Source organism: Schistocerca serialis, chromosome 5 (genome assembly GCF_023864345.2).
Source record: "Schistocerca serialis cubense isolate TAMUIC-IGC-003099 chromosome 5, iqSchSeri2.2, whole genome shotgun sequence".
In the NCBI taxonomy this organism is placed as follows: domain Eukaryota; kingdom Metazoa; phylum Arthropoda; class Insecta; order Orthoptera; family Acrididae; genus Schistocerca; species Schistocerca serialis.
This window is the reverse complement of record NC_064642.1, coordinates 33501191-33523436: the sequence shown is the minus strand read 5'-3', so window position 1 is coordinate 33523436 and position 22246 is coordinate 33501191. Positions and strand designations below refer to the sequence as shown.

The window sequence follows — 22246 nt, the reverse complement described above, 5'->3', positions numbered from 1 at the left end:
GTTCGCCCTCAGAGCGTCCCTCAGCCTCTTGCTTGGGGATTTCCTTTTTGGCTTCCTGAGTTGAGGTATGGCCCCTGCCATAGTCAATTCGAGAAATTAATCATTGTTCTAGCATCCTATACGTTGGGCAGTTCCTACCAGTGGTGTTGCAGGGTTTTCATCCCCTTTTTGTGCATGGGATGCAGGTTGCGTTCTTATTACAATTTTTTCTTGTGTGGTCCTCTGCCCCACACCTGGAGCAGGCTGGCTTCCTTTCACAGTGTTTATGGACATGGTCCAAATCGCCACAGTTGTGGCATCGGGGGACTACTAGGTAGTCTCTAACATTGATTGCATTGAATCCTATATAAGTTTTCCCCATAGCGGTAAGTTTGCACCACATCTTCCCGGAGACCTCGGCGACGTGATGGACAACATCTCATTCCCGAGGTCCCATTTTGAAACGCAGCTTAAATTCGTTTTTAAACGTTTCCCATTCAGTGTCATCAAAGTCTTGATTGTACATGGTTTCATATATGTCACTTTCAGTTAGGGCCACAGGTACATCGTACAATATCACCAGAGGATTCCTTAGGTGGTTCACATTTAATAGCCTTATTTAGTTTAGAATTATTTGCCCGCATCTCGTGGTCGTGCGGTAGCGTTCTCGCTTCCCACGCCCGGGTTCCCGGGTTCGATTCCCGGCGGGGTCAGGGATTTTCTCTGCCTCGTGATGGCTGGGTGTTGTGTGCTGTCCTTAGGTTAGTTAGGTTTAAGTAGTTCTAAGTTCTAGGGGACTTATGACCACAGCAGTTGAGTCCCATAGTGCTCAGAGCCATTTTAGAATTATTTAATATTTTGTCTCTGTCTTCCTCGGTGGCAAGATCTACGACTACTACATTTTTTATGGCTTTTATCTTATTGATTTTGATTTTGTCTCTTGCCGGGTCGATTGTTGTTGTAAAGATCTCCTGCACCTTTTTGATAGTCTGACCAGGCAGGGGTCTTAAAAAGACTGCCGTGTTTGGTTTCTTTGAGATCTTGGTGATTGTTTCTTTAGTTGTTTGAGCCTTCGTGGTGGCTTGCGGCACCACTCCGGCCCATGTCTTGACTGACTGTTGTCGTAGTCTGGCATTCTCTTTTTCCAGCTCTTCTAGACGCCCCTCAAGCTTCGCGTTTGCGATAGCCCAGGCAGCGAGCTCATTCTTTATTGCCAGGACTGCAGCCTGGCTTATTTTTCCATTCTTGATGCTGGAATCTAAAATTTGGCTGATACGACAGTGTCTCTCATACACATTCTCATCATCATGTCCCACTTCCTCCTGCGAGGTAGGGACAGTAGACATACTCGCCCTCGAAATCGCACTCGAATCACTCGCCTCTTGTTCGGCCATGTTGATTGACGAGTGAAAAAAGGTTGGGAGCCCGTCTCTTACCCCGGACCGGCTCCTCTGGCATGGGGGGGGGGGGGGGGGGGACTGTTGCAGCTCGCCCACCGGCCTCGCCCCAAGGCCAAGGGCACTCTTCGAACTGCAGGGTTCAGCGCGCCGTTGCCAGCGCACTGGTCCCCATCGATGGCTCCGTCATCGTCGATTTCACCCGACGCTCCTCGGCAAGTGCACCCCGCACTCCGGAGAGGCGGATGCACCTCTCGTCCTTCGCCGCTTACTAGCCCAAGCTTCCACCTCTCGGCCAAGGACCCACTCCTACTCAGGTGGTGGGTCGGTCGCCCAGTCGTTCAGCGGTCTGGACCCATCTAACCTAGCCCAGGCGATGTCACCACCTCGTGGGTTTGGCAGAACACGCCCCTGTTACCCAGGGGCGCGGCGAAGCACCCTTGCCGAATCGCATCGTGATCCCACGCCGACAAACGAAGTCGCCGGCATGCAGAGCACCTGCTGGTCTGTGCCCTGCGAACAGAAGGGACTGATGTTCGGTCCCTCGACACAGCTCCCCCTGTGCCACGCACCCTTCACTTTCGCATCGGGTTGGGTCGCAGTATAAAGTATTTGCAGAAATTCATGTTACCATGAAACTTCCTGGCAGATTAAAACTGTGTGCCGGACCGAGACTCGAACTCGGGACCTTTGCCTTTCGCAGGCAAGTGCTCTAACAACTTCATGTTACCATCATTCTACACTACTAACCGAACGATTTAATGTAGGACAGATATCCGTAAGTAAAGGGTGACAATTATTTAACTATATGAAGAAAACATAAATTACTTACAAACTACGGTGTGTACACACTTTATTCAACATGTAACCATCACTACAGGTATTCGGATTTAGGTTATGACATGTTCGATATACCTGCCATCATTGGCGATGATATGGCGCAGACGAATAGCGAAATTCTGCATGACCCGCCGAAGTGTAAGAACATCGATGCTGTCGATGACCTCCTGAATGGCTGTTTTCAGCTCACCAATGGTTTTGGCGTTATTGCTGTAAACCTTGTCTTTAATATCGCAGCACAAAAAGGAGTCGCATGTGTTCAGATCCGGAGAATCTGGCGGCCAATCGAGGCCTGTGCCAGTCGCCTCTGGGTACCCCAGAGCCAGAATGCGATTCCCAAACTGCTCCTCCAGGACATCAGACACTCCCCTGCTTCAATGGGTCGAGCTCCGTCTCACGTGAACCACATCGTGTCGAAATCAGGGTCACTTTGGATAATGGGGATGAAATCGTATTCCAAAACTTTCAAGTACCGTTCGGCCATCAAGGAATATCGCACTGATTAGTCCGTGACTGGACATTACACACCACACTATCACCCATTAAGGGTGAAGATACTTCTCGATCGCGAAATGTGGGTTCTCAGTCTCCCAAATGTGCGAATTTTGTTTACTGATGAACCCATCCAAATGAAAGTGGGCTTCGTCGCTAAACCAAACGATGCATGTGCATACTGATTCCCTTCGTGCCCCGCGACCAACGTGCAGTTTAAATGTTCCAACGTAAACCATTCAGAAGTTATGACGATTTTATTCCACATAGTTCAATAACTGTCACCCTGTATGTAGTGAAATACATAGACATACAACATCCCTTCACGTTTTTATGTAAATTCTTCTTCAGAAAGACAAATTTTTTCTTTAATACAGTGTTTAACCTGTTAATCTATCCTACCAAGATGTTTTCATTATATCCACACGTATTTTAAAAATGTATGTGTGTGTGTTCCAATCTATTCTTAAAGTAATTGACCGATATGAACCAAACTTGGTACACACACGACTTACAGTCTGATAAGAATGGCTGTGGACGGAAAGAACCACCTACCTATCAAAGGGATGAGACTTGGGGGCGAAAAAGAAGTGCAGCCCACAAACCGCAAATACGCAGACACTATTTACCCATTATTTGAGAATACTGAAGTTTTTCACATGGAAAGAATGCACTGAAAGAAATGTACTCCCGAAATTTTAGCTCGTAAGACACACTGCAAGTATTTTTTAAAAATTGTTAAAGTTACTCACTTTTGTCACATGATGGACCTCTAAAACAGCGGTTTGTACAGCCCCTCCTGTGCAGCGCGCATCGGCGAATAAGCAATAACAATAGAACGTAGCTCCGCGTAGCGCAAAGTTCAAATTAAACACTTAAACCATACCAAAATAGTCTCAAAATCATTAAGTTTTTGAATAATTTTCAGTCTATATCAACAGGTAAATTGCTGCGGATGTAATCGTTAAACGAGTAGCAGAGCAAAGAAAATCAATGTAGTGCACGATATTACATTACAGACGACTTCCATCCGTCGGGACTTTAATTTGTTGGCCTTAAATATTTTATAACAACTCTAGCATCACAATTCTTATGATAATTTTTGAGTAACATATATTTTGGTAACGATGAAACAGTTCTTACTGTAAAATATAAACTTTCTCGGCCAAAAGTGTCACAGTTAATAAAATGTTCTGGGCTGTTATACCTTAAAATCCAACGTTTCGTCCTCACCTGCGGAGGACATTTTCCAAGGATATCGTAGCTCCTTTGAATGAAAATTCACACCATGGCCCGCAAGCTAGGGTGTGAATCGTACATTCATCATACCGCTGGAACAACTTAATAGTTTGGGGCTACAACATTCATAAGTACGATGACGAGTGAAACTAGAACATTTCAGTCACAGTTAATGAAAGTCGGACTGAAGTGCTTAGAACCACTCGGCCACAGCAGCCGGAGAAATGTGATACAGACAGTGCGCGAATGTAATACGAGAATTGTTGCTAATCGCAATAGGTCGTCCACTGTAGTTAGGACCGCACCACCCCGCAGTCATGTTCAGCAGAGCCGATACTGAACAACGAGCACAGCGGGCTGTGGGGAAGATGGCGAGTGTGTGTTGGCTGTCTTCCGTGTAGGGCAAATTGTTACAAATAATATATTTTGTTTTTTTGTGGTCATACATTTTGGTAATAAATGTTCTGCACATCAGCACTACCGCAGCAGCAGCAGAAGCAGCCGCCACAAGAAACAGCTCTGCAGAACCGAGAGGCGCAGGCTGCAGCTTCGGAGGACAAAGAGAGGGCGGAGGAAGAGGAGGACGAGAGGGAGGACGAGGAGGCACAGCTGCGCGCCGCGGCGGAGGCGGCCCGCCGGCGCCGGATCGCCATGGCGTCGCGCCAGGCGTCGCTGGAGGAGGAGGCGGCGATGCGGCAGGCGGTGTCCAGCCACTACGGCGAGCTCATCAGCGACCTGGCGTCGCGGCGCTCGCTGCGCCCGCGCGCCTACGCCGCGCTGCTCGACGCCGACCAGCTCAAGGCGGCCGCCGACGACGCGGAGCGCCGCCAGGCGTCTCCCGTCCCGGAAGAGGACTCCGCCGAGGCCGGGGAGGATCGCGCGGAGGAGGAGGAGGCGGCGCCGCCCGAGCACGAGCTGAAGGGCATCCTGAAGAGCGCCAAGGTGGCAGAGCCCGCCACTCCAGCTGTGGCCAGAGCGCCGCCGCGGCGGATGTCCTCAGAGGAGGAGGAGGGGAGGGAGGATGAGGAGGAGGAGGAGGAGGTGCAGCAGAGGTTCCGCGAAGACACGCCGGTGGTGCGCGAGCGGCTGGGCGGCGCGAGCCCGCTGCGCTCGCTGGGCCGGTCGCCGCTGCTGCTGCACCAGCTGGGCCGCAGCCGCTCCTCCGAGGACAGCTACAGCTACGACGACGACGAGGACGCGGGCCCGGCGACGGTGCCGGCGCGCTACCACCTGCTGGAGGAGGAGGAGGGCGGCCGCGAGCCGGCGCCCATGCACCGCGACGACGGCGCGCCGCTGCGCATCCCGGCGCGCGCGCTGGCGCGCTCCTCGTCGCGCGAGGAGTCGGACGACGCCGACCCGGAGCGGGTGTACCGCGAGCGGCTGGAGCAGCTGCGGCGCGAGCAGCGCGAGTGGGAGGCGCGCCGCCGCCGCGAGGAGCAGCTGTGGCAGCTGCGCCGCCGCCAGCTGCAGCTGCTGCAGCCGCAGGCGCCGCCGCCGCCCGAGGTGGTGCGCCGGCGCGTGCGCTCGTGGTTCGAGTTCCTGAGCGACGCGGCGCTGCTGGGCGTCGCCTGCTGGCTCTACCTGTTCGTGGACGAGCTGCTGGTGGTGCCGCTGCTCGTGTTCCTCGTCTACGGCCAGCTCAGCGCCGCCGTCCGCCGCCGGCTGCCGCGCCTGCCGCGGCTCCCCTTCCGCCGGCGGCAGCCCGCACCGCCTCAGGACCAGTAGCTCTCCTACAGACCGACACCTCTGTCCGACGTGTTCCGGGATCGAGAGTTCTGAATCCGCTCTATTTATTCGTCAAGATGGTTCAAGTTTAATTACACAGTTGTCGAACTTTTTGGGGCCGCTTGTTGACCTGTCACCTGTCGGCTATCGCCACTGGATCTCCCTCCGAGGTTTGCCTAGCGATTCGTCGGACGTTTCACCGGGCATTCTCAAAGAATCGACCTCCACTGCTACTTTTGTATGTCCATCCTTTTAGCAGGAGGTCACTGCGACGACGGCCGTTTACTGTCGTGACAAAAAATAAAAACACCTACAGCCATCCTTATGATTTCAATTTATACTGGAACAAATAAGCCCTCGGTCACAAATATTAAGTCAAAATTGACCTGGTTTCGACGCTACTATGAGCGTCGTCTTCAGAATTAGACTAACTGTTCTAAAACATACTAGGTATATAGTACATTAATAAAATTAAAGTTTTTACTGACTGGATAAGATGCAGTACTTACAAGTCACATATTAAGAAAGATCTGAGCCGGAAAGGCGACGTCATGAACAGTTGTGAGATGGCGAGCCGCTAAGGGCTGCTCGTACTGTGAACAAGGTTGCAACGAGACTCTTTTATTAATGTACTATATACCTAATATGTTTTAGTACAGTTAGCCTAATTCTGAAGACGACGCTCATAGTAGCGTGGAAACCAGGTCAATTTTGACTTAATATTTGTGATCGAGGGCTTATTTGTTCCAATATAATTCTGACACGGTCACTGAACCTTAGCAGCTATGTTCAAAGTTTTAGATTTCAATTTATTTTGTCGCTACCAGTTTCAACACTTTATTGCGTCATTCTCAGCCTGTCTTTGATGCGGTACAGGTTGATATGATCCCCGTGCATAACGCATCAGTTGCCAGCATTACTCGATACGAAGATAATGTGTTGATGGTTGGAGTGCTGACACATTATCTGTGTATCCAGTAATGGTGGCAACTGATGGGTTATGCATGGGGATCATATCAACCTGTACCGCGTCAAAGACAGCCTGAAGATGAGGCAATGAAGTGTTGAAACTGGTAGCGACAAAATAAACTGAAATCGTAAGGACGGCTGTAGGTGTTTTTATTTTTTGTCCATTGCTACTGGCGATGACAGGCTCGACTCCAGTCCACCACCAACAATGGAGGTTGCATCTTTCAGACTTCCATCATCTTAGCTGGCGTAACGTCAGGAAAATCATTAATCAAACTTCGGACGAAGATCCAGAGATGAAAGCAAATAGGCAGTATAAAAGTTTAGTTATTTTGCCTCGTGAAATATAACTGGGATATGAATAATCTATGTAGAAATGGAAACAGTGACTTCTACAGACTACAAGCACGGCTTATAGTCCATTCAAACCGTTTCCCATCGCTGCACCGAACATCAGCAGCACATCAGCCACAGAAGTCTAGCGAAATCTGCTGTCGGAAAACACAGTCTTACGGATAAGCTCAAAATTTTGTGTCAGCAGACACGCGTTCTCCACACACTCCAACCGACTGTCACTTCATAATCAGAAAGGGTGTGCCTCAGCTACATTAATGAAGGCACAGGATTCACATTGAGCACTGTCTGGAAGTGGGCACCAGACAATGAATGTCTGTGTGATAATTTTTCTTCTTTTAACTCTACACCCAAGGAGTAGAGCGGTCTCTTTGACATGGGCCTGATACGTATTCACAGTTCTTTTCAGCAAACATCCCAGAAGGATGCAAATGTAGCAGCCGGAATCCCCACTGGGGACAATTGGGAGGGCACTTCAACTTCTCGCATTCGCCTAGTAACCAAGTGAAACCTTCAGAAAACCTTGACCAGAACCAGGGAATTAAAACTCTTTTAACTTACTCAAAATGAAAATTTAGCTACTGTTTATTGTCACATATGTATTTTTAGTGTGCATGTGTGCCACTGCATATGTCTTTATTGTTGTATGTTTGTTTTTGGTGCGTGTATGTGACACTATACGTGTGAGACTGTGTAGCATGCTGTCCCATATCATTCGTCGTCATGGAGAGAAAGACGCTATTGAGTGACATTTCATCGTTGGCGTCAATAGAATCTTTGACCGTAGTGGACACTACTAATTCTGTTAGTTTTTCGGCAGCCATTGATTTTACCAATAAAGACAGAAGTGGTTATTGTCAAACGCTCAGATTTTCATAGTTAATTAATGCAGCAAGCACATCGAGAACAGTATATGCACGTTATGAATTACGTAGATTATTTATATCCAATTTATATTTCATAAAATAAAAGTGTTTAACTGGGGCTCATCGTCTTAAATAACCCTGTGACAATTCCAGCCTTTTGTAAAACTTTTCCTCGAATGCCGAGGGTCATAAGCAGTTACTAAGTCCCCGTTATACAGCGCACGAACTTCCTTTTTTTAAACATTTGTCATCTAATTATGGCCCATGACCTAGAAACAAAAATGGACCATAGAATGGTTTACTTGATATACAACTAACTAACTACTTCAGTGAATATTTGATTACAGTTTTAAACCATAATACATTACGAATTATTGTATGGCCACTTAGCATGAACAGGTAAATCTTATCCAATATTTCCATTCTTGTCACAGAGAAAGCAGGCCTACTGACTTCTTTTTTATTTAACTGGAAACAACCTCACCAACAACAAAACCATTCGTCAAGAAACAAACATTCTTGTAATAAGCACTCTAAAGTATGATATTACACCGCAACAACTTTAAACCAGCGTGCCGTACCTGTTTACGGTGGGGACGATCACTCAGTTGTCCGTGAATCGTGCAACACGGATTTGGTAACTGCTTAGGTCCATCAGCTGCAGCGCCTTTGTAAGCTGTCTGTCGAAACACTGAGCAAAAAATAAAATCGTCGAGAGACTGGACACTCAAAAAATGTACCTCAACTTTCAGACATCCGCTGTGTCTTGCAGCACCAAATTTCTAAATAATAATAATAATAGAAACAGATCTCTGTAATGTCAGTTATTCTCGAATTTTCCTGCGTTACTTGGATTTGTACTTCTGAAATATTTTCTTGCATGTCTGAAACACTTTCTCATTTATGCATGTGGTAGGCAAAATTCTAAAACAGAGAAAAAATTTTCTTGAATTTCTTTTTCGTGATAATGTGTATTTAGTACTCTTTGTATCCTGAATACGTGGACTCTAATGAGCTGCAAACACCCATTGACCATAAAGTTATGTGTAGATTTCATATGTACAGTTATATCAAGAAATCACTGGTTATTTCATCCTCCCCTAAATATCAGTGTTTTTCTAACGGAATTATTAATTATTCACTCTGTCAGAAACAAAGCCTAGAGCGAGAGAGGCATCGTATCGAATTCTGTAAGTTCAGTTTTTTTTTCTTTTTTCTCTGCCATGTTTATCACATTACATTTGTAAAAGTGATCCATTTACATTTTAAAGCAAATTACAGTTACTCCATAAATTATGAACACCGGAGGCCACTGTGCAACTGGACTGAGACAGGGTCATTCAGTTCAGATTTAATCGAAAACTGTATTGCTATCGGCAGTTTTTGGAGATGTTCTGACTCTTCCAGATACATAGGGAAACAATATTACAGTTCTCAGAGCTTTCCCGGTACGTGGCTACTGGTGTTAGCGTTCACAGTGAATTTTAATTCTGGGTGGCGAAATACGAATTCCTCCGCGTATGTAGAGCTGCCAGAACGTCATGAGGGATGCAGTTCTCTGTTATTCACAGCTGTCGAATGACCCGAGTAGCTGTCGTCTGTACATTTTAAGCCAACCTTGTAGTATACCTACACCTCCTCATCTAGCCATTGTACTTCAGGATCTCCCTAATTGGTTTCCGTCGTTAACTGATGTCATACTGACAGCCCTGGACGGCCCCGTGTAGCACAGTACACCCACCCACGTGTGTCATCATTTGTGTGTTTTGTATAACGTAACTGATAACGTGGTTACTTCCGTTTTTGGAATTGGTGATAGCTCTAAAAACAGTTCTCTGTCCCTTTGGTGGCTAAATCAAAGGAATCCAAACACTGCCGCAAATGACGATTTCCGTCCTACTTTTTTTTCCTTTTTTGTTTATCATTAGTAGAATATCGTACTTTCCCGGTTGATGTCATGTGAAACTGCTCATTGTTGTAGCACGGCAGCTAACACTTTACAGACGTTCTGTCCAAGAAATGTACACTGAACGATTTGCGGTAGAAACGTGTCATTTGTATCATCCACACACTGTAACAAAAAGAACAAATCTAGCGTTTTAGCAAGAGAATATTATATTGGGAGAAGGACGATGGAGTAGCCTATTCTTGTTGAGACCTGATTAAGACTTTACTACCAGAAGTAAACTTTTTAATGTCACTTGGAATAAACCGTAATATTCCCCTTCTCGTGTATTGTAACGACATTTAGTCTGATGAAATTTATTGTGCTACTTCATTATTTTGGCGGGCAGAATAATCAGATACATAAGTAACTAAAGGGGGGCGAGATAGGTGAAAGGGGAGGTGGGAGAGAGAAATCAGGAATCACCGAGAGTTTGCGCAACAGTAACAGTTCTTAACACCGAAGAACCAAGATATCAGCGATTGTGAGCTTAATTGCTGACTGCTCCTTTGTTCCGGGAGTGATCTGCACACATCGATCGGCGATTCCGCTTGGCCAGACTCGCGCGACCGTGCATCCTTTCTTTCGTGTGTGCCTGCTTTCTTCTGCAGACAACAGCTTGAATGGCCGTTGTCATCTCCACGGTCTAATTAAAGAGGGAACCTGCAGCCAGCGTTCAGCACAACAGAAATAAATACCTGTGCCCTCACTCAGAGTCGGCTATCTTTAGCACGGTCCGCGGCGACTAATCCCCTCGAGATTGCTGCAGCTCGCTCCGAACGCTGGTCCTAGGAACACGGTTCGCACCTCGCTCGCTATGTCAGCACTAAAACGTGACAAGACGTTTCTCTCCCATTTCATCCCAGCGAATATCTATCTGTTTGGATGGAGGCAAAAGATCTCTACGCTGTGAGCAAACACAATCTCGTCGTTATTCGTAGCTGGAAACGAAGCAGCGAAATACGTAAAACTGACTTTTCAGTTACGTGTTCAGCGTCGTAACTTCTCCCTCCTTCTTGCTAAAACTTGCGTGGCTATTCTGTGCTAACCGCTCCACACTGTGTGCTGCACGATATAGATAACTACAAATGAACGATAACGGGAAACGCTGGTAGCTGCCTGGATCGCAAGTACCACGCTTCTGTCGCAGTTTCTATGACATCTTACGGTCGCGAAAGGTAAACATGGCACCTCTAACATTTGTAAATCGTTAGTTAGTTCACTGTTTACATTACCTGCTCTTGTAATGAAAGACATCCTTAGTGCTTAATTCCTTCAGAAAATAGTTTCTTCATCAAGGAATGAGGAAGGCTTGTCAAACTGTCTGCAAGTATGTGCATGACATTTGTAAATTATTTGTCTTGTTTGTAAAATAAATTACTAGAAAAGTACTCTTGTTGTTTTATCTAACAGTCTTCGTACAGTTTATGGTAATCGCCCGTCAGCAGCAAATTGCAGGCACATCGCCGCTGCAGTGGATGCAGACTGGAGTCCGTCGTACGCCGAGTACTGTTGTCACTTGTAACACTATAAACCACCAAGTGTTTCCATGTTTGTCGTACACCAGGAATTTCAAGAAATAGAGAGTCTTGGGACGAAGGAGGCATGACAACATATAGCAGCGCGAGCATTTGACAAACTTCCTGCAGATTAACACAGAGTGTCGAACCGAGTCGCAAACCTATGTCTTTGTATCAACTTAGGAAGCTGAAGGTCATACAGACGGATCATAGTTACTTTTTACGAATTCATGTATTTTCTGGTAGAATTTTCAGAGTAAGTGTAATGTGTTAGAAATTTTCTTCCCGATTCAACGTAAAAAATTGCTGTCTTGGAATTCACTTTGTCCCTGTCACTTAGACGTTTTCTCCGCAGCCAGTTGTACCACAAGTGCGACTCGCAGATTGTTAAAACTGTTAAAGCGCATAACGCCCACAAACCGAGAATCAACAAGACTGAAAGTCTTTCCCTCTTCCTCTTGGTAATAGCCAATGCTTCCACAACAATATCTGAATCTCCATGTCACGGGAGTCTTTAAGAAATAATAATCTACACGTGCCTCTGCATCTGTTTGCATGTGCCGTTGCTGCTCTACTCCTAAGACCACCGTCCACAACGAAACAACGGGCCTTACTGCCATTACTGACTCTATTTTGTTTCATTTATTTATTCTGTAACGACCTCCACGACTTCACTGATACACGTACGTGTTTGGCGGAGAATAGTGAGTACAAGTCTTATTTTCTGATCTTCCTGTTCCCTGTGCTCATGATACGATCAGAAAGCTAGAATCACTTTCCCTTTAAAAAAAATGCTTCTTGCTTTAATATTCATGGCGCTTACGTCATAAATGAGGAATTTTCATGGACGATGTAGAGAGGAACACAGACAAAAGATAAGGGACTTCAGCTCGACAAGCCAAAATGTGTAATAAATGTTGAGTCCAGGTTAGAGACGCAGTCAATTTAGAAGAAACGTTCGAAACGGAATGGGCAAGCACAAAATGTGTTTACGACAAACTGGAAAGCTTTCAGGGCACTAAGGAGATTGGTGATGATGGACCACATTAGGACCTTCTAACATCAAATATAACAACTTGCATCTGCAACCAAGTGGGACAGAAGCTGTTGCCACAAATTCAGTCGGCGAGAAGATGGTATTTATAAGCGGTCATTGAGAACGCCAGTTAACAGGAGACGTTTTGCAGTGTAAATTCGTGCAACTAGACTACTGCTTCGAAAACCAAAGAATTATGAATAGTGCGAACGTGGAGACATGCTGACGTTTCGAAAAAAATGCAAAATGTTTTCAGAATAAAGTTTCTTTGATCTACAATATCGTTTCAAAGTTCAAGTAGCATTAAGAAACATACACTCATCAGCTAGAACATTATGACCACATACCTAATAGCTGGTATGTCTGCCTTTGGCACGGATAACAACGGCGACCCGTCGTGGCGTGGAAGCAGTGAGACCTTTGTAGGTCGCTCGAGCGACTTGGCACCACGTCTGCACGCACAAGTCACCAAATTCCCGTGAATTCGGGGCAGGCGGCCAACGAGCTCTGACGCCGCATTCAGTCACATCTCTGACGTGTTCGATGAGGCTCAGATCTTGCGAGTTAGGGGCCAGCACACCAACTGGAACTCGTCACTGTGTACCTCGTGATATGTTATTCCTTTCATCGAAATTAAACACACAACCAGTTTGTAGTTGCCATACACTTCTTTATTACAAACACACGCTCTTAATGAAATTGACAGTAACAACGATTATAATAAAAGGCAGCTGCCCTACAGAACCACCATCCGGACTCAGATTGAAACATTAATCCATTTAAGTCCGACAGACACAGATCTTTCAGAATGTACTCAACCAATTTTCACTAATTAAAACAATGTTCATGAAACCACCATTAATCAAATTTAACTGACATAACTGAATCACACAAACCTTTTAAACATGCTTCCTGACTTACATAGAAACTGGCTTTACCATAACATATCAAATTCTAAAACTGCTTCCAACAACTAAGACATCTTCCATGGACTGATCTTAAACAATTCTAACAAATTAAAAGTATTATCAGATTAATACACTCAACTAGGCTTCTCTTTAGTATTACTTACAGGGACGACGTTGACATTTCACCCACAGAATATAATAATAACATATTAAATAGTCTTAAAAATGGGGCCGTTTCAATTTTACGTTGAAAATTAGTGATGGACGTGAGCAGACCGAAAGATTCTAACAGATACATGAGATTCACGGACCAGAAGGTGAAGTAGAGCTATACTCGAGCTACAATTAAGCTTCCGGAAATCCACAAAGCTCCACCGGAAAGATGGAATCGCAGGACACTAACAACGTAACCACAGACACCGATCCAGGTCCTTAAATTTCCGTCTTCCACCGTGATACACCAATTGGAGTTTGCTCGCGTCGACCACTGCCAATTATCTGGAACATAAACACATCAGCGGCAGGCAACATTCTGACGCATCAGATGCACAAAACATATCTGCCCAACTGGTTATAAATGAACCTTTAATTATACACGGCACAAAATGAACCCAAGCAGAACCAACCTACGTGACCACTTGCCCTGTAACGGCTCTTAATATTTGATTAGCCAATTCCCTAGAACAAACAAATAAAATAATAACGTAGAAAAAGGAAATAGGGAAAATTATTTCGGCCCGCTCTCGAACGCCAGGTACAGACTTATGCACTACTTGGTATGACCTCTAGCTACGCATTAAGCACGGCTTCATGTCTATTTGTTGCGCGTAGCTAGCACTCCCTTATATGACGTCAGCATATCAGGCGGCCAGACCAAATATAGTGAAGAGTAACTGAAACAATCAAGATCGTTTTCAGTGCACTCGGGTATTCTGTTAACATAGACAGAACCCACCAACGAACAATTCGACGACTCCAGTTCATTCGCTCTGAGTAACACGTAACAGACGCGAAGGAAATCTGTTCTTCAAACCTCAGGGAAATGCCAGTCACCGACGGCAGCGGACCCCCATTCCAACTGGTCAACACGCCGCAGCAGCTGCCCACGCTCCTCCGTCGTACCGATTCGGTCACTCGCCAGCTGCATGCATCCACAGCGCCACATGTCACTGTCACTCACACAGCTGATACCCACCTCCAGCCACGGCAGAGTGCGCGCACAGCAGTTAAATAGCCATCCGCCAAAGATGCGAAGAAGACAAGCAGGCATCGAAAATCGACTCACAACGATCGGGGTGACAATCGATGGAGACTGACGCCAGCAGCGCACCTGCTCACCTCGAACGAGCGCATCACACTTCTGGCGTTGTGATATGGCGCATTATCTTGCTGAAAAATGCCTTTGTCGACGGGAAACGTGATCGTCATGACGGGGTGTATGTGGTCTCCAACCAGTGTACGATATTCCATTACCGTCATGGTGGTTTGTACGTGCTGCGCTGGACCCATGGATGCTCACGTAAATGCTGCCCACAGGCAGCGTGTCTCCGTTCCACAATACAGGTGTCAAGGATCTGTTCCCCTGGAAGACGATCGATTCGCGCTCTCCCATAATGAAGAAGATATCGGGATTCATCTGCCCTGCGACTACGCCAACGTCCAGTGACATAGGTCACTTGCCCATTTCTGCCGTAGTTAATGTCGTGGTCTTTAACGTTGGCTCATGCATGGGTCGCCGGCTGCAGAGGCCCATCGTTAGGCGTGTTCAGTGCACTGTGTGTTCAGACACACCTGTACTCTGCTCTGCATTAAAGTCTGATGTTAGTTCCGCGCCACAATTCGCCACCTGTCCTGTTTCACTAGTATGCCCAGCCTACGACGTCCGAATCTGCAATGAGGGGCGCCTCCCCAACCCCACGACGTCTGGACGTGTTTCGACCTTGCTTTCCCCATGTGTTGAAGACACTCACCACAATAGTCCTCGAACCCCCGACAAGTCATACAGTTTCCGAAATGCTCGTTCCAAGCCTCCGAGCCATCACAAACTACTCTATGTCAAATTCAGATAGATCGCGCGTCTTCCCCTAGCTACACACGGACAGCACGCCCACTGATACTACATGCCCCGTGCCGGTGTCTCACTAGCAGTCATGCCTCGTCAAATGGCGCTGCTACCGACTCAATGCTATTATATCGATAGTATGTTAGTGGTCATAATGTTCTGGCTGATAGTGTAATTGCTTGCTGTGAACAGAAACAAAAATGGTTCAAATGGCTCTGAGCACCATGAGAATTAACATCTATGGTCATCAGTCCCATAGAACTTAGACCGACTTAAACCTAACTAACCTAAGGACAGCACACAACACCCAGCCATCAGGAGGCAGAGAAAATCCCTGACCCCGCCAGGAATCGAACCCGGGAACCCGGGCGTGGGAAGCGAGAACGCTACCGCAAGACCACGAGATGCGGGCATGAACAGAAACGTTCCAGCTACTCTATCTGTTGCAGACGCACTATCGCATCTGTACTGATAGCGAATCTCTCTACAGAACGTCTTATAACGAAAAGTATATCATCGATCGCGCACGTACGTTGTCAGGAGCACTTTGATCGTGTACTTCATAAATAACATTATACTATGGGAACTATCCCCCCCATGAACCATGGACCTTGCCGTTGGTGGGGAGGCTTGCGTGCCTCAGCGATACAGATAGCCGTACCGTAGGTGCAACCACAACGGAGGGGTATCTGTTGAGAGGCCAGACAAACGTGTGGTTCCTGAAGAGGGGCAGCAGCCTTTTCAGTAGTTGCAAGGGCAACAGTCTGGATGATTGACTGATCTGGCTTTGTAATAATAACCAAAACGGCCTTGCTGTGCTGGTACTGCGAACGGCTGAAAGCAAGGGGAAACTACAGCCGTAATTTTTCCCGAGGGCATGCAGCTTTACTGTATGATTACATGATGATGGCGTCCTCTTGGGTAAAATATTCCGGAGGTAAAATAGTCCCCCATTCGGATCTCCGGGCGGGGACTACTCAAGAGGATGTCGTTATCAGGAGAAAGAAAACTGGCGTTCTACGGATCGGAGCGTGGAATGTCAGATCCCTTAATCGGGCAGGTAGGTTAGAAAATTTAAAAAGGGAAATGGATAGGTTGAAGTTAGATATAGTGGGAATTAGTGAAGTTCGGTGGCAGGAGGAACAAGACTTCTGGTCAGGTGACTACAGGGTTATAAACACAAAATCAAATAGGGGTAATGCAGGAGTAGGTTTAATAATGAATAGGAAAATAGGAATGAGGGTAAGCTACTACAAACAGCATAGTGAACGCATTATCGTGGCCAAGATAGATACGAAGCCCACGCCTACTACAGTAGTACAAGTTTATATGCGAACTAGCTCTGCAGATGACGAAGAAATTGAAGAAATGTATGATGAAATAAAAGAAATTATTCAGATTGTGAAGGGAGACGAAAATTTAATAGTCATGGGTGACTGGAATTCGAGTGTAGGAAAAGGGAGAGAAGGAAACATAGTAGGTGAATATGGATTGGGGGACAGAAATGAAAGAGGAAGCCGCCTGGTCGAATTTTGCACAGAGCACAACATAATCATAACTAACACTTGGTTTAAGAATCATGAAAGAAGGTTGTATACATGGAAGAACCCTGGCGATACTAAAAGGTACCAGATAGATTATAAATGGTAAGACAGAGATTTAGGAACCAGGTTTTAAATTGTAAGACATTTCCAGGGGCAGATGTGGACTCTGACCACAATCTATTGGTTATGACCTGTAGATTAAAACTGAAGAAACTGCAAAAAGGTGGGAATTTAAGGAGATGGGACCTGGATAAACTAAAAGAACCAGAGGTTGTACAGAGATTCAGGGAGAGCATACGGGAGCAATTGAGAGGAATGGGGGAAATAAATACAGTAGAAGAAGAATGGGTAGCTTTGAGGGATGAAGTAGTGAAGGCAGCAGAGGATCAAGTAGGTAAAAAGACGAGGGCTAGTAGAAATCCTTGGGTAACAGAAGAAATATTGAATTTAATTGATGAAAGGAGAAAATATAAAAATGCAGTAAGTGAAACAGGCAAAAAGGAATACAAACGTCTCAAAAATGAGATCGACAGGAAGTGCAAAATGGCTAAGCAGGGATGGCTAGAGGACAAATGTAAGGGTGTAGAGGCCTATCTCACTAGGGGTAAGATAGATACCGCCTACAGGAAAATTAAAGAGACCTTTGGAGATAAGAGAACGACTTGTATGAATATCAAGACCTCAGATGGAAACCCAGTTCTAAGCAAAGAAGGGAAAGCAGAAAGGTGGAAGGAGTATATAGAGGGTCTTTACAAGGGCGATGTACTTGAGGACAATATTACGGAAATGGAAGAGGATGTAGATGAAGATGAAATGGGAGATATGATACTGCGTGAAGAGTTTGACAGAGCACTGAAAGACCTGAGTCGGAACAAGGCCCCCGGAGTAGACAATATTCCATTGGAACTACTGACGGCCGTGGGAGAGCCAGTCCTGACAAAACTCTACCATCTGGTGAGCAAGATGTATGAAACAGGCGAAATACCCTCAGACTTCAAGAAGAATATAATAATTCCAATCCCAAAGAAAGCAGGTGTTGACAGATGTGAAAATTACCGAACTATCAGCTTAATAAGTCACAGCTGCAAAATACTAACACGAATTCTTTACAGACGAATGGAAAAACTAGTAGAAGCCAACCTCGGGGAAGATCAGTTTGGATTCCGTAGAAACACTGGAACACGTGAGGCAATACTGACCTTACGACTTATCTTAGAAGAAAGATTAAGGAAAGGCAAACCTACGTTTCTAGCATTTGTAGACTTAGAGAAAGCTTTTGACAATGCTGACTGGAATACTCTCTTTCAAATTCTAAAGGTGGCAGGGGTAAAATACAGGGAGCGAAAGGCTATTTACAATTTGTACAGAAACCAGATGGCAGTTATAAGAGTCGAGGGACATGAAAGGGAAGCAGTGGTTGGGAAGGGAGTAAGACAGGGTTGTAGCCTCTCCCCGATGTTGTTCAATCTGTATATTGAGCAAGCAGTAAAGGAAACAAAAGAAAAATTTGGAGTAGGTATTAAAATTCATGGAGAAGAAATAAAAACTTTGAGGTTCGCCGATGACATTGTAATTCTGTCAGAGACAGCAAAGGACTTGGAAGAGCAGTTGAATGGAATGGACAGTGTCTTGAAAGGAGGATATAAGATGAACATCAACAAAAGCAAAACAAGGATAATGGAATGTAGTCTAATTAAGTCGGGTGATGCTGAGGGAATTAGATTAGGAAATGAGGCACTTAAAGTAGTAAAGGAGTTTTGCTATTTGGGGAGCAAAATAACTGATGATGGTCGAAGTAGAGAGGATATAAAATGTAGGCTGGCAATGGCAAGGAAAGCGTTTCTGAAGAAGAGAAATTTGTTAACATCCAGTATAGATTTAAGTGTCAGGAAGTCATTTCTGAAAGTATTCGTATGGAGTGTAGCCATGTATGGAAGTGAAACATGGACGATAAATAGTTTGGACAAGAAGAGAATAGAAGCTTTCGAAATGTGGTGCTACAGAAGAATGCTGAAGATTAGATGGGTAGATCACATAACTAATGAGCAAGTATTGAATAGGATTGGGGAGAAGAGAAGTTTGTGGCACAACTTGACCAGAAGAAGGGATCGGTTGGTAGGACATGTTCTGAGGCATCAAGGGATCACCAATTTAGTATTGGAGGGCAGCGTGGAGGGTAAAAATCGTAGAGGGAGACCAAGAGATGAATACACTAAGCAGATTCAGAAGGATGTAGGTTGCAGTAGGTACTGGGAGATGAAAAAGCTTGCACAGGATAGAGTAGCATGGAGAGCTGCATCAAACCAGTCTCAGGACTGAAGACCACAACAACAACATGGGAACTATACCAAGTTCTCCAGATAAATACGACACGCGCGATCCATCTATGTACACACATGCTCATAAATTAAGGATAATTGGAGAATGTGGTGCCACACAACGTGGCATTACACAAAACTGGCGCTAATAGCATAGGCACGTAGGAAACACACACGACACAGATCTGTAAGTCCACGGTATTGGTAATAATGGTTCAAATGGCTCTGAGCACTATGGCACTTAACTTCTGAGCTCATCGGTCCCCTAGAACTTAGAACTACTTAAACCTACATAACCTAAGGACATCACACACATCCATGCCCGAGGCAGGATTCGAACCTGCGACCTCAGCGGTCGCGCTGCTCCAGACCGTAGCGCCTAGAACCGCTCGGCCACTCCGGCCGGCTATTGGTAATAAGTTGAGAAAACCGTCCCCAAACACATGTGCTAAAAAAAAACAACATCTTTCCTGCGCGTGTAGGCCGGCCGGTGTGGCCGTGCGGTTCTAGGCGCTTCAGTCTGGAACCGCGTGACCGCTACGGTCGCAGGTTCGAATCCTGCTTCGGACATGGATGTGTGTGATGTCCTTAGGTTAGTTAGGTTTAAGTAGTTCTAAGTTCTAGGGGACTGATGACCACACATGTTAAGTCCCGTAGTGCTCAGAGCCATTTGAACCATTTTCTCGTGTACCCCGACATCAATACGGGATATGATCACCATGCACACGTACACAGGCAGCACAACGGGTTGGCATACTCTGGATCAGGTGGTCGAGCAGTTGCTGGGTTATAGCCTCCCATTCTTGCACCAGTGCCTGTCGGAGCTGTCGGAGCTCAAATGGCTCTGAGCACTATGCGACTTAACGTCTGAGGTCATCAGTCGCCTAGAACTTAGAACTAATTAAATCTAACTAACCTAAGGACATCACACACATCCATGCCCGAGGCAGGATTCGAACCTGCGACCGTAGCGGTCGCTCGGTTCCAGACTGTAGCGCCTAGAACCGCACGGCCACTCCGGCCTGCACTGTCGGAGCTCCTAAAGTGTCGTAGGAGTTTGAAGACGTACAGTGATACGTCGACCAAGAACATCCCAGACTTTCTCGATGGGGTTTAGATCTGGAGAACAGGCAGGCCACTCCATTCGCCTGATATCTTCTGTTTAAAGGTACTCCTCCACGATGGCAGCTCGGTGGGGCCGTACGTCATCATCCATCAGGAGGAAAGTGGGACCCACTGCACACCTGAAAAGGCGGACATACAGGTGCAAAATGACTTCCGGATACACCTGACCTGTTACAGTTCCTCTGTCAAAGACATGCACGGGTGTACAGTCGTGCTCAAAAGTATCCGAACGACCTGAATTGCATTTCGCCTGATTCGAATGCAACCCACATAGCGCAGCTGTCTAGCAGGTCCTCTAATCGCCCCTCGGTACAGACGTTAGACTATTGAAAATGGTTCCAAAAAGTCACCACTAGAAAATACTGCTCTGTTTCGCAATAACTCAAGATGTAAAGTAATACCAAGGTACTACAAATATCAGGAAACATCTTATCACAAATAAGACTGTTCTTCAGGCTTATAAGCTCACATTTATTACAATAAATGACATACATGAAATGTTACCACTACCATTATTACCGCAGATAGGTAATTCAATTAGTAAGTTCGTCGTATTCATGATTTCCTCTTCAAAATAACATACCGTACTTATTATTTAACACAAAATCACATTAAAATTTTAAATTATTCACAAGCAGCTGGTTGAGAATATGTATGAACTTCAAATGACACGGCGATCCGTCTAGTTCTGCATATGGATTCAAACCCAGGTTATGCAGACTAAGCAAAGACTTCGTGACTGACGAAAACTAAGAGTCATTCTTCACTACGCATACGGAGAGTGACATACCTCGATTTTAGACAGTATCAGTTAGCAAATATCAACTTTAAATTACATAACGTAAACATTGTTAACGGACGCGAATCCCTATCCAGCATCTATTGTCCTTGTTAACGAACTACGAGAGATGTTAAATAGTGCTTCTACACATGTAGTAACTTACTTGAAATGCCGTGAGTTAAGGCTTTGTGTTGGACAGGGATTCGAACCCAGAACCTAATTGGATTGTCATCGAAGCCCAATCAACTGTGACATATTGGATTTTCTCGGCAATAGCTAGATGTTTTAACTGAAATGACGAGACGAAACATTAATTTTTTCTTTCCCAGGACTCCAACCTGGCACCTATCGCTGTTATATTTTAGAGAAAACGAACGTTAAAAGTGGGTTTGTTACACCAGCAGCGACATGGGAGCATGTTTGAGCTAGAAATAATATGACAAAGAGTTCAGTGCTGACTGGGAATCGAGCCCCACACGTATCGTTGTTGACAGCACACAAAGAGACGTCAGCTACCGAATTTTTCTCCACCAGCAGCACAGAATAACAACCTTGAATTTACAATGATTTCGCAAACAGTTCTGTGTTTCACTGGGACTCAAAAACGTCAGATACCGTTAGTGTCGACAACGAATGACAATACATTAAAAATCAGAATTATTACCCACCAGCAGGTAGGTGTTCTCACGCTAGAGCCTGATAATACATAATGAAAAATTAGTGCCGGGCCAGGATTCGAAACCCTTTCACGTGCAATATGTGTAGATATTGAGGAATCTGCAGTTTTGAACAAGCAACAAATTGCAGTCGAGCTGTATTGTCACGAAGGGATCAAATTCCGCGTTATTGGCGATCTGAGTTGCATTCCCAGATCAGAACCAATTTTATCGACATACAGAAGCTCAAATAAAAGATGAAATAAGTGTCCTGTGACCCTACATAGTGTTTGTTTCGTCACTAGAAACAAATAACTATTATAAGAAAGGTTACTGTTGATAGAGTTTCTACGTGTTGCGACTCCTGACTTTATTGTGGTTGAACCTAACGTCTACTTGGTAGAGAAGGAATATCATGTTTAACATGAATGTCAGACCCCAACGCCATTACACCTTCTCCACTTGGCGTATCCAGAAGAGAGCAGAATCT

At 45.5% G+C, this 22246-nt stretch overlaps 1 protein-coding gene across 1 annotated transcript in view; it reads left to right on the top strand.

Annotated features, from left to right (window-relative positions):
• LOC126482275 (uncharacterized) overlaps nucleotides 1-11197 on the top strand; it is a 242662-nt gene extending 231465 nt beyond the window's left edge. Inside the window, exon 12 of the mRNA XM_050106260.1 lies at nucleotides 4423-11197. Coding sequence (XP_049962217.1) covers nucleotides 4423-5672 — 1250 coding nt within the window. The 3' untranslated portion in view covers nucleotides 5673-11197. The remainder of the gene's footprint in view (nucleotides 1-4422) is intronic.
• Nucleotides 11198-22246: the final 11049 nt, after the last annotated feature.